We start from the raw sequence: 12,765 nt of genomic DNA, 5'->3' as shown, positions 1-12,765 counted from the left end.
TTTTCATCTTCATTAATGTTAAAGTTAACTTAATTACCGAAATTAATTAATTAAAAATAATTGGTTTAGCATCAATAAATAATTAAAAAAAAAACAAATCAATCAATTTCAAATAAAAGCTTGTTAATATTTATTGCTTCACTTATAAATTTGTATTCTTAATTAATGTGTTAAAGTTCGAAAATAAAATAAAATTACACAAGACTGAAAATTCATTCGATTAATAATCATCGCGTGTGGGAAATTGACGTGATTTTCTCCACATTTCCACATTCAAATTTCGATTTCCGCCCGCGCGCGAGAGTCTTTTGAAAAATGGCCGAACGTCGGGCGCGATCAGCGACGTTTGCCAAGGCGACATGTTTACGTCACGCCCGAAATACCGCGGCGGAGAGTCCGACCCGAAAATTTCCAGTTCCGTGGGGTACCGCGCGACACTTTTACGACCGATAGAATATTTTTAAAATGTGACGTAACGCCGATACGAATAATTATCATTTATAAATAAATACCTACGTCTAGACCGACTTGGTGTCGAGGCGGGGCTAAATTTCCGCATATAAGAAAACTTTCGAAGCACGTAATCTACTCACTTAAGGCATAACCGCCGTCCTTTGCATTTTTACTGTGATTTCGATGCTTTTTTTTGCATATTATTTCTGAAAAAAAAATCACATCTTGGAGCTTTTTTATGTGAAAAATTTTATGAATTTGAATTATTTCCTCAATAATTTTTTACGCAAATCTCAAAAAATTTGGTATTTAATGCCGTTTATGTACTGCGTGACGTAAAAATTGCGGCACCGCGTTAATATTGAAACGAAGGAGCTGAACGTGCTGAGCCCAGCCCTGCTTGTATAAATGCGGAGTAAAGCGCTCCGTACAGTCAGTTGAAAACAGAAACCGCATCGCAGAGCCGATACGTATCAGCAGTGTCTTCTATAGTGAACAGTAGTGTGTAAATAGTTAGTCACTGTTATTTTGGATGAAATAAATTTTAAATTCCTTTAAGTTTAATTTCACCGTAGCGTTTGATGAACCCGTACAATTTTTGTCGATTAATAACATCGATCGACGACATCTTTAAACTAATTTATTAAAAGCGATTCTTAAAAATTCAATAACCGGTCTCGACTCCGCGTAAGTCATGAAATTCTGTAACTTCTCGTGCGAATCAGGCGATCGATACCTACGCCTCTGGTATTTTACCTCAAAACGCGACGTAGACATAAGATGTGGCAACCGTCTAATATCTATCATATTCCATCGTGTTCATGTCTGGCGGCCCTGAAGGCAATGGGAACATTAGCTCGCACTGTCTTGCTAAAAAAATTGCACTTTGCAGCTGCTGAAGATAAAGGCAACTCGACCACGTTATTAAGGGGCGCCATAAGTACAATATGACGGTCAGTAAACTCGTTCTATGCACCATGCTAGACAAAGCCGTCTATGTTCATTCATTTACAATACCAACCAACCGTAAGTCTTAGGAAACGATCTTCATTTTTTTCGTGGTTCTTGTTGAATCCCCAGTGACTACGATGACGATGCGCAAACCACTCAATCTTGTTTAAAATTTGTCCAAAAGACATCCCAGCCTCTCGTAGACCTCTTAAAACCACCTTGTTTAAATTCACTTAATTGACGACACGCGGCACTTCTTACGGCTTATTACTGTTTATAGCTTTTTCTTGTTGCGGAGTCATCATCATGGCGATAATGTTTTGAAATCTCTCACAGCGTTTTACGTCCAATCGTAAGAGTGCTTTGTACTTTGTTCTGGCGTAGTAGATGGTATTTAGGTCCTCTGCTATTATGTCCGGTGCACTTCTCGCTTTAATGGGGTTAATGAGAGTCATGCTGGAATTCATTGGAGGTATAAGCCAGGATATCTTAAACATTCGGCGATAACGCCATAATGCGAAGGATTCTAACTTGTTTATAATTGAAATTCTGATAAAAAATCTTTGCTTTTTAGTGGGATTTGAAAAAGTCTGTCAATTTGTAAACGGATTTGGACAAAAATGTTAGTTTAGTACGCAGACAATCGACAGACAAGGCGCCTACTGGGTATTGCAATTTTGACAGCACACATTATGTAGTTCGTCGATATTAAAACAAATTTCGACTAACAGTAAACTAAACGTGGTCGAGAAATGACGATCGCCGTCCGGAAATGAACTCCGGATATTGCGCTCCGGATTGCGAGAGTTCTGAAAATCGTATTCCGGGCGTTCCGCTATGCTAATGCAGTCCAAGGGTCTTAATTTTCTTTGGAAAATTTACTTCAAACGGGACGCAATGTACTTACATAAACATGGTCGGGACGCAAACTCAAATACTGAAAGGAACCGGCCAACGGCATGTCGTATTGGACGGTGGAAAGCTTTTATACTGGCTGGTTACTTCTGCGTTACATCTTCGGACGCACTTGTTGACGTTTACCGATGAATGGTTATCGCCAGGCCCGGCCGATTTGTATCCTCGTGACACTATTAAATTACATCGAAACACCTTATCGCGTTCGAGTATGTGTGTGTGTTTGAACAATGTTTTACGTAAGTGTTATTATTTTATTGAAAACGTTTACGGCAGTAGAAAGGCCAATGGCATACACGGCGCGCCAGTATTTAACGCCGTTCAACGCATATTTGACGGCGTTTAAGCAATCGCCGATACGAAGAAACTTCGTCACAAGCAATTAAACATGCAAATGATTTAATAACCGATATTTAAAGCAGCGAAAATATGTATTTAACGCATTTCTAAGTGCGAATGATTTTATAACACGTATTTGACGCATTTTAAAGTACACATGATTTTTAAGTCAATGATAACGTAGTCCAAAAATATATTTAACGCATTTAACTTAAAACAATATTTTATAATGTACAAATGATTTTATAACGAATATTTAAAGTCGACTAAAGACGTCCACTTATATAGCGTGCGAATGATTTTATAACAGGGATTTAATCCATTTTAAAGTACACGTGACTTTTTTAAACGGCTATTTAACGTATTCTAAAGACGTATTTAACGCATTTTAACATGCAAACGATATAAAAACTCAATTATTCTATAACGTAGTCTAAAGACGTGTTTAACGCACTTTAAGATGCAAATACGACGTTCAAAGACACATTTAACGCATTACAATCTACAAATGAAATTTTGACGGTTTAACGTCAACAGTCAAGTTACTTTAAAAACCGAACCGCACCCTTTAATGGTTCGGTCATTAGTGTTTGAACAATAGAAAGCAGCGATAGTCATTTAACCTAATTTAAAATGTATTTAACCAAATTTAAAACGTTAAATAATAAAGCTGCGTGTTGAGGTCCAAAATAAATAATTCGATTCGGCGTCGCCATGCAATTTTCCCAACTCGAGTGCCATTAGGCCTCCGCTGCAGCAGCATCCCGAAACCACCTATTTATGCCGGCCGCAACTCAATTATTCCCTCCCTAGTTCCCGTCCTATTTACATTAGTTAATTAAAGTTATCGATTTTAATAGCATTGTTGGTTTAAGGGGAGAGCGGGAGATGGGAGCGCGCGGCTTTTTTTTTTCGCTTCATTAATTTTCATTTTACCGTCCGTCGGAAGATACATATTTTTTAAAACCAGAACAATCTTTATAGGATACGGTTTTAATTTAATTTAAAATTCGATCCCGATTCAAAGGACGCAAAATAAATTCTTTCTTCGTCGTCGTGGCACCCGTAGTGATTCATAATCGTTCCCTAATCTCGTTAGTAGGTTTGGAAAAACGCGGCGCAGATCATAAAAAAACTGACGGAAGCGGTTCGGGAGAAACCAACCAACCAACAAAATATAAGCAACTTGGAAATAACTAGCAACTTAAACAGGAAGATATCATTAGCAGCAAAAAACGCTCAGAGTGTATTACAGATAATAGAACAAAGAAAAAAAAGATAACTTGGACACAATACATAAAAACATTGTTTACTGACAAAAGAGAAGATAGGAATGATTCAGAAGCCAGCATCGACAATTTGGAAATCTTAAAAGACATAAAATCCATATAAGAACGAAAAGCTACTGGCCACGATAAAGTTCCAGTAGAACTTGTGGAAATTGAACGATTGAAACGATGAAAATTTGACTTGTCTAACAAAACTGTTTAACCAAACGTAGAGAGATGCAAAAGTCCCAAAAGAATGGCTCAAATCGGTGTTTGTACCTATCCCAAAGAATAACGAACCTGGATCTTGTGATGACTATCGCTTAATTAGCTTCATAAGCCATTCAGTCAGTTCTACTTCAAAAATATCGATATCGACAATATAATAAAATAATCAGATTGCTACCTCTAGTGTGTTAAGCGGTAGAGGCTAGGACATTTAACACTCAGATAAAAAGTATCGAAGCATTGAAAACGTGGATCTACCGACTTAGGATCCTTTGACATAGAGTTGAGGCTGGCCAATTGACCCCTAGTTTGATTACAGTCGATCAAAATGTTTTAAATAATATCTTGCAACTGTAGAGTGCTATCTATCAACATGTTTGTGATATTCAATTTACCTATAATCCACTTCAAGGAATACCCGAATACGATACCTAGCGATTCAGGGAATCCTAATAAAAATATCCCCTCCATTTAGTTCTCAGCACGATGCGACGTATCGCACAATAAAAACAAATATAAAAAAATTACAATAAGCAAAAATCACCAACTAAGAAGTTATTAAGAAGTTAAAGTTTGAAAAACATCTTACCTGGGCATTTAATTCGAAATGAAAAATACAAATTACTACATCATACAAGGAAGAATTAACGGTAGTGAAGGGGTCGGTAGAAAAAGGAAGTCATGTTCGAGACTGGACGAATATGAATGTAGAAAATTGCAATTGACAGAGAATTTAAAGATGTGGTCGCCGACCTTCATTAGAAGACATCATGGAAAGAAGAATTTATTACAACACCCATATCAGCACGTATTTGTACATAAATTTTTGATAAGTAATTTAACGAAGTTTATCACGCGGTATTTACTTCGTTTAAATAAATATTTAACCCATTTTAATATGCGACGTTTAACGTATTTAACACAATTTAAAAAATACACTACACCCTGTTCTGATTCTTTGCAATGGTCTGGACAACTTAACCGGTTAAGAAAAAGTAAGAAAAAAAAGTAATTTATATTTACTAAGAGTATAAGGACAAATGATAAGTGTAGCATAATATAATGTCAAGGTAAATCGTGAACTTTGCAGGCACTTCCCTACCGTCGCCTTAAAACCGAAAAAATGGCGGTTTCAACAGAACAACGAAAGTTAACCGCCGGTAGGCGAACGTTGTGGGCGTGTCGCCTAATGGTAATCAGTATCACTATCGCTACTATCGCCTGTTCTAATTATTATTTGTTCTATATTATTTGTAATATGGATATGCGATTGTTCTGCTTTTTCTATATGTTTAACAGAATTTGCCCAACTTTGTGGAGGGATGTTAAAAATTTCGGTTTCTATAAGTTTGAGGACAATGGAGTTAACACCGGGAAAAACATTGTTACGACGAATGGCAGATTTCAGTCGATGCCAAACATGTTCAATGGGCTTAAATATATAGTGGTAAGGTGGAAGTTTTAAAACTGTATGCCCTAGATTTTTTGCATAATTGTCACAGACGTATTCCTTTTGTAGGTTCAAGTTTTGAAGAATCTCAATTAATTGCTTTTTGGTATAATCATCGTGAAAATAAATGTCGTTATTATACATGTAGTTTTGGATTGTTGCTTTTGTGTCACATGAGGAAGGGGTTTTAGTCAACTCTCTACTGTGATAATTTGCATTGTCCATTACAATTACGCTATTAGGAAGAATGTTTGGACCCAGTTTGTTTTAAACCAACTTTCAAATAAATCAGCGGTGGTGTCTTCATGGTAATCCAGAGAAGAATCTTAATCCAGAGAAGAATCTTTAATATTTTTCGCAGACAGAGAAAATCCATTTGGAATCCAACCATCTTTAGAGCCAACATGCAAAATAGTTATCCTTTTACCTCTTTTTGATGGCGCGTTTGTTTTACACTTATCAGTTGAGTCAACCCAACCCTTTTCCGGGGTATCATAAGTGTCGAATCAGGTTTCATCCAAGTAAATAATTGGCCTTTGTTGTTCTCTGTAAATCCTAATTTTTTCTAGATATTCCAGTCGCCATTTCCGAATTCTAAAAGATTTCATTAAAACTTGCCTTTTGTCATTTTTTTAAATCTAAAACACTTCCATAAGGTAGTTCTGCGACATTTAACACCGGTTTCATCTTTTTCAAGCCTCCTAATTAAGATATCTAATGTGGGCACGCTTTATTCCTCGTATAACTGGTAAATTTTACTATTATATCTTGATCACTTTCATCTACACTCGATAAAATGCCAGCATCGCTTCTTTTTTTGCTCGCTGAAATGGAATTATTCACAATTTTCCATAAAGTTGATGTTGATGGAATTTTCGTTGATGTGGCCGTTTCTTCTAAAGATACTTGCTTGCTGGCACCACGTTCAATGAGAGTTAAATAAACAATGTTTATAACTTCCTTAGTCTCAATAGAATAGTGTTTTCTACATTTGACCGGGAGCATCTCCTGAGATACACTAGACTTGCACATATTTTGATATTTTGCATAATTCGCACACGATTCAACACACGCTGTTTTACACACGAAATAAGAATGATTACTAATAAACTTAAACTAAGTAGTATACCAAACCAAAGAATAATAAACACAGGTAGGTATAAAATTACTTTCTATTACAGACCACAATATTACCTGTATTTAAATTCTGAAACTTTATGTAATAATCTTGTTGCATTGTATGTTAATGATCACCCTTGGATAATTCCATTCAAAAGCAATACAGAGTAAAATGCGAGCCAGTTTCAGTTAAGCTCTGAAGAAGCCAACAGGATGATTGGCGAAACGTTAACAACAACCGACGCAGAAAGAATCCAGAAGTTTTGTAAATAACTCTTTTTTTTTTAATGGTTTATAGGTTAGAAAGTTTCTCAAATATAGTGGTAATTGATTTAAATTAATTCTGCTTGATGTTAAAACTTAATTATCTTGCGATCTTGTCTCGTATTCATGAATTTCATATCGGAAAGCTAGACAAAAGTTGAATTCCTGTAGATTATTTATCATTTTATAAAGTAATGTTACTGTTCTAATTTTAAAATATAAGATAACTTTATTAACTTCAATTGTACATCATAATTAAACAGCATTTTCAGTATTTTATTTCGAAAGACTTGCAATTCAATTAAAGTGGGTTTCGTAACACATTCCCCATATAGGTACTATATGCGATCGGAAAAAGACACGGTTACACTTGCATTTTTGGTCTTATGTGTAAGACCACTTCTACATCTGTAACTTATATCTATATAAGAAATCTGATATTTTGTGATGCTTGTGTGATTTTTAAGTTATTATAGTACAGGTAGTATAGGTAACGTTCTAGGTCATTTCCTAACATACTATTTACAAATCTTCTGAATTCATCCTGCCTCGATTATTTATAAATCCAACTTGCTCAGGTTTCGCCAATCATCCTGTTGGCTTCTTCAGAGGTTAACTGACTAAAACCAAGACTAACAAACTCTCTAATGTGTTTTTATTCTTGGCTCCGTGTCATTAGCAAAGGTAAAATACCTGGCTTCCAGTTTAGGACGTAAAGTGAAAATACCAGTGGGCCCCGAATTAAAACCTGACGCTCCCCGTGAGTGGTGAGCATTAAGTCACTTATCTTAACATACTGTTGTCCGTCGGGCAAATACGACTCCGGTGATTTAATCATTCTCACAAAATCCAACATGGAAAAATTTGTTCAAAAGAACATTCATACGACCGACATCAAATGGTTCCGCGAATTTGCAAATAGCACCAGGAGAATTTCTTTTTGATACAGTACCTCAGATATAATAATCAGCCAACACTGTTTGTTGTAAAACCGTACTGAAATTTATTGTTATCTAAAAATCTAGTTACGGAGATACTATTTACAAAACTTCTTGCTGAATCGAACTTGCTGACGTTTTGCGAAGCATATTGGTGGCTTCTTCAGAGCTGAGTTTCAGTTAAGCTCAGTTAAGATCCAGAAGTTTTGTAAATAGTATTACGGTAGCCTGTGAAATTTCTTTGAAAAATTAGATTGTCGAATAGTCATTATTTTCAACTGGAAAGACCGTGTAAGACAGCAAAACGTCATGATTTTGCAAAATACTACAGAACATCCAAAGGTTAGTTTTAGTTGAGAGCAATGGCAGAAAAGTAAATTTACTAAAAAAGTAACTTTACAGTTTTACAAATAAAATTACTTATATAGAGAAATTTGTGAGAATAAAATTAGAAACACTGTGTAAGTCTAACATATTTTTTTTATTATATGTACATATTTCGTCAATAAATGAAAATGAGTAATGCAGTTTGGCGAAGTTTTCAAATATCAAAGAAGCAAATGCATGATGGATGAAAAAAAAAATGAAAAATTTAAAAGTTAACAACGTGCGGAAACCGAAATTCGCCGATATCGGTTTTTATCTTTTTTTTCTGGTGTTATTTAACGAGATGTAAAAATATAAAGGTCAAAAAGCGCCAACGAAAAAGCGACCTTTATTTTTTTAGATCTCTTTAAATAACACCAGAAAAAGAAATAAAAAAAGAAATCGGCAAAATTTCAAAATTTCCATTATTGGCCACAGTAAAACGAAATTTCCTTTTTAATGTTGTCTCCCCATTCTGTATACATCTATCCAAATCCGGAAATTTATGAATAATCTACAATTTTTGTTGTTAAGATTGAAATTTAAAAAATCTCTTACTAATCCCATCTATCATTAGTCTCAATGTGTTCGACAAAAAAAAAAACAATCCCCGCTCGCTCTAAATAAAATTCGCGTCACAAAATCAGATAAGACTACCCAAACCGCTCGCCAATCGCAACATATCGCGATCAACGAGATCGCACTGTACCGCGTATTCAATTTATCTTGATAACATTTTAATTGGCTGTAACTTTTTGTTTTTAGAAATATCAAGGTAAACAAAAAAACAAAATGTAGGGTTAGTAGCCAAGTTTTTTTTCCAATTGACGTATAAAACAAAACACTGAAACTAACCAAAACTAACCAAAACACTATGAATTTTCTGACATACATCATATATTTTAAATTGAACACCCTGTACATTATATATGTGTTTAAAAAAAATATATAAATATGTGTAAAAAATCGTCTATTTTTAAATATTGATAAATGTTACTGTCTTAAGTTCAGCAGACAGATAAATGGTATAAACTTTGACTACACATTCAATGGTGTAAAAATAAAAAAAGTAGAGCAGATTAGGGATCTTGGAATAACTATAGATGTAAAATTAAGTTTTGATATCCACATTGAGAATATAGTAAAAAAAGCTTATAAAAATTTAGGTTTTATATTAAGAGTTAGCAAGGAATTTCAGGATCACAAATCGCTTATTATTCTATACAATTCCTACGTTCGATCTCACCTTGACTATGGCGGTGTGATATGGAGTCCTCAGTATCATAAATATATAGACAAAATCGAGAGAATACAAAAAAAGTTTGTTTTCCATTTAAATTTTAGATTTAACCGTAACTTACTAACTCATTCGTATGAAGCTAGTCTCAATTTCTACCATATACTGAAGTTATCTGTTAGAAGAATTATCTCCAGTGCTATATTTTTGCATAATATTATTAATAGTATCACTGACTGTCCTTTACTGTTGGAAAAACTATCCTTCAATGCCAGAGTCGTTATAACAAGAACTCCTTCATTATTTTACGTGCCTAGATTTAATACAAACTTAGGTAACAATTCCCCAATATCTCTTTTACATAGACATTACAATAATTATTTTTCGCACATTGACATCTTTGCGTTATCACTTAATTCGTTTCGAAATCAAGCAATTAGGGTTTTTCTATAAATTTATTTTAATTTTTCATTTGTTTTCCTTATTTTTGTATTTTGTAATTCACGCACTTAATATACAGTGTTAGTTTTGGTTTAGTTTGGTAAGTTTGATTGTTATTATTTTTTTTTTTATCTTCTGCTTATCGTAGATGTAGGTAGGTACTTACTTGTAAGTTTTACTTTGTTAATTAAATAATGGTATAATTGTTAGTGTGTCCTTGTAAATTGTGAAGTTAGTTCTTTATGTTAGGGCACCTTTGTAATAAATAAATAAATAAATAAATAGAGTATCTTATTCCGATTACAATGATGTAACCTTACATTTTAGTACACTCGTTTTTGACAAATCTGCAAAAAAAATCTTATATAGTTTCAAAGAGTGCCGTGACTGACTGCGACAACAATAATTATTTACAAATTAAAGTAGAACAAAAACAATAAAAATGACAAGATACACTAAAATAAAAACCAACTATTCTAAATGCTCTCATACGCTCTAATTATATTAGTAACGTTTCCGGATTGTCTCTTAACTGATTGATTGTTACAAGGAGTTCTGTGCACGTGATTTTTTATGTGTCCCCAAAAGAAAAAAATTCATTAAAGTTAAGTCGGGCCTGTTGGCTGGCCAATCTATAGTTCCGCCATTCCCTATCCAACCCCTGGGATTTTCCACCATAAGAAAATATTTAAATTACACAACATTGTGAGGAGGGGCACCGTCTTGCTGCCATATAATCAGTGCTGATATATTTAGGGGCAAATCTTGTATATATTTTTCTATTTGGCGCTCTAAACGTTGGAAATAATGACCTCCAGTTAACTTTGGATCCAATATCGGACCCATTTATTACAGCAAACCATACATTAATTGAATGGTAGCCTTGGGTTTTTATTTCGTGTATTTGTCTAGGATTATTTAAAGACCAATATCGAGTATTTTGTCTATTACAATCACTTTCTTGTAGCGAACGAACTTTCATCAGTTCATAAAATGTTCTTCAATAAATTATAGTTATCATTACGTCTATTTAAAAAATCCAAACAAAACTGTTGTTCTGCACTTACGTTTTTGAGTTTTACGAAATTCAATTGCATTATATTTATATCCTTTCAAAACTGAGCGGATTAATCCCCGGGAAATACCTGTCTCTTCATATATTCGAGTAATAGAGGAGGATAGAGTAATAGAGGAGAGTAATGATTAAAACATTTAATACGTTACCATTTTCTGCAAATTTCTTTGCCAGTCCTGGAAATATCTGTTTTGAATTAGCTCGGCGATCTGGATAAATTCTAATATACTGACGACGACAATAATGCTTTAGAGAATAATTCAACCATCAACGCTGTTTACTAATATGTCACACAAAATATTTTTATTAATCAGTCAGGGCACTCTTTAAAATTATATCAAAATTTCCTATTTTTGGCGATTTGTCAAAAACGAATGGACTAAAACAAAGCGGTTACATCATTGTAATCACATATATAATATACGAAAAAATATGACGTAGACTCGTATGTCAGAAAATTGATAGTGTTTTGTTTTATACGTCACTTGGGCAAAAACTTGGCTACTAACCTTACATTTTGTTGTTTTTTTTTTGTTTACCTTGATATCCCTAAAAACAATTAAAACGTTATCAAGATAAATTGAACGCACGGTACGTAATTTCCCAAAATATAATAAACGATTTCGCCAAGACGCGCGCACGTCACTGGTACTTTCGAAGGGGGTTTAAAGGGCACGCGTCCGCATTACCTGCGGCATTTCCGGAAGAGTATCGCCAATACACCCAAATACGGGTCGAGCGGACTCCGGGTCGACAAACGCGGCCTACTCTAGACCGTCGTCGTCCGAAACGAAGAGGAAAAATAATTATCCCACCGTCTCGAAACGCGAAAGAAGACTGCCGCGTCTGAATCGTATGCTGCGCGCGTCGCACCACCGACACAGAAGGACGAAAACAGCACGGATGTTGCCGCGTGTCTGAAGTCGCCGCGCCGGTCGCCGACACAAGTTTCCTTTTGCTCTTCCGAACGACGAATCGCCTTTTACCCCCGCCACCTGTAAATTTACCCCTTCGGGAGCGGCGGCGGCGGCGCCGCGCGTTTGTACGATTCCCCGCCCCCGCTGACGCACGCGAAATTATGGCGGCGGCGGTCCGAATATCAAAAGGAAAACTGATGTTGACCAGCGGGCAATGAAAAGCATGGCAAGCAGGGACTAAAAACGAAAAGTATTTTGTTCGTTTCCGATCAGAATAAAAACGAAAAATTTCGATTTTCGTTTACAACCCAAAAAATATCGTTTTCGTGAACCGAAATGAAATAACGGTTAAAACCGTTTTTTTTACTATTTTTCTAATAAAAGTATGCCAACATGTTTTTATATATATATATATATATATATATATATATATATATATATATATATATATATATATATATATATATATATATATATATATATATATATTTGACAAATAAGTCACTAATAAGTCATAATTTTAATCATAGCTGGCAAAAACTACTAACTAACTAAAAACTTAAAATTTTTGTTTATAAATATTAAGAATAAAATTTAGAACGAATTGTTTGGGTCCGTTTCTATATTGGAGAGGCACGAGTCGGTTTTAGTTTCTTTCCGATTAAATTTAGTTACTTGCAGTTTAGTGGTATGCCAGTGACAGATTTTTTTTTATTTTTCTTTTTGCTTCATATTTGAAATAGCAATATTTGTTTCTTTTATCTCTGATCTCGCTTTATTTCAATTAACTATTACTTACGTAAA

The 12,765-nt window shown here is 34.6% G+C and overlaps 1 protein-coding gene across 5 annotated transcripts in view; it reads right to left on the bottom strand.

Annotated features, from left to right (window-relative positions):
* The window catches only part of LOC132707070 (cAMP-dependent protein kinase type I regulatory subunit), a 50,688-nt gene that overhangs the window by 19,636 nt on the left and 18,287 nt on the right, over window positions 1–12,765 (bottom strand). Inside the window, exons 1-3 of one of the 5 annotated variants that reach the window (XM_060678731.1) lie at window positions 2,312–2,618; window positions 1,666–1,860; window positions 1,479–1,611 (exon numbers count right to left, since the gene is read on the bottom strand). The exons of 2 other annotated variants lie outside the window; for them this stretch is intronic. In XM_060678731.1, coding sequence (XP_060534714.1) covers window positions 1,479–1,611; window positions 1,666–1,860; window positions 2,312–2,319 — 336 coding nt within the window. In that variant the 5' untranslated portion in view covers window positions 2,320–2,618. Of the gene's footprint in view, window positions 1–1,478; window positions 1,612–1,665; window positions 1,861–2,311; window positions 2,619–11,733; window positions 11,993–12,765 lie in introns of those variants that run through there. 2 more of the 5 variants (XM_060678736.1, XM_060678734.1) reach the window with 2 other exon arrangements.

This window comes from Cylas formicarius, unplaced genomic scaffold (assembly GCF_029955315.1).
Source record: "Cylas formicarius isolate icCylForm1 unplaced genomic scaffold, icCylForm1.1 PGA_scaffold_9__14_contigs__length_23061073, whole genome shotgun sequence".
In the NCBI taxonomy this organism is placed as follows: Eukaryota; Metazoa; Arthropoda; class Insecta; order Coleoptera; family Brentidae; genus Cylas; species Cylas formicarius.
Note: the sequence above shows the minus strand (reverse complement) of the source record. Positions and strands in the feature narration are given on the sequence as shown.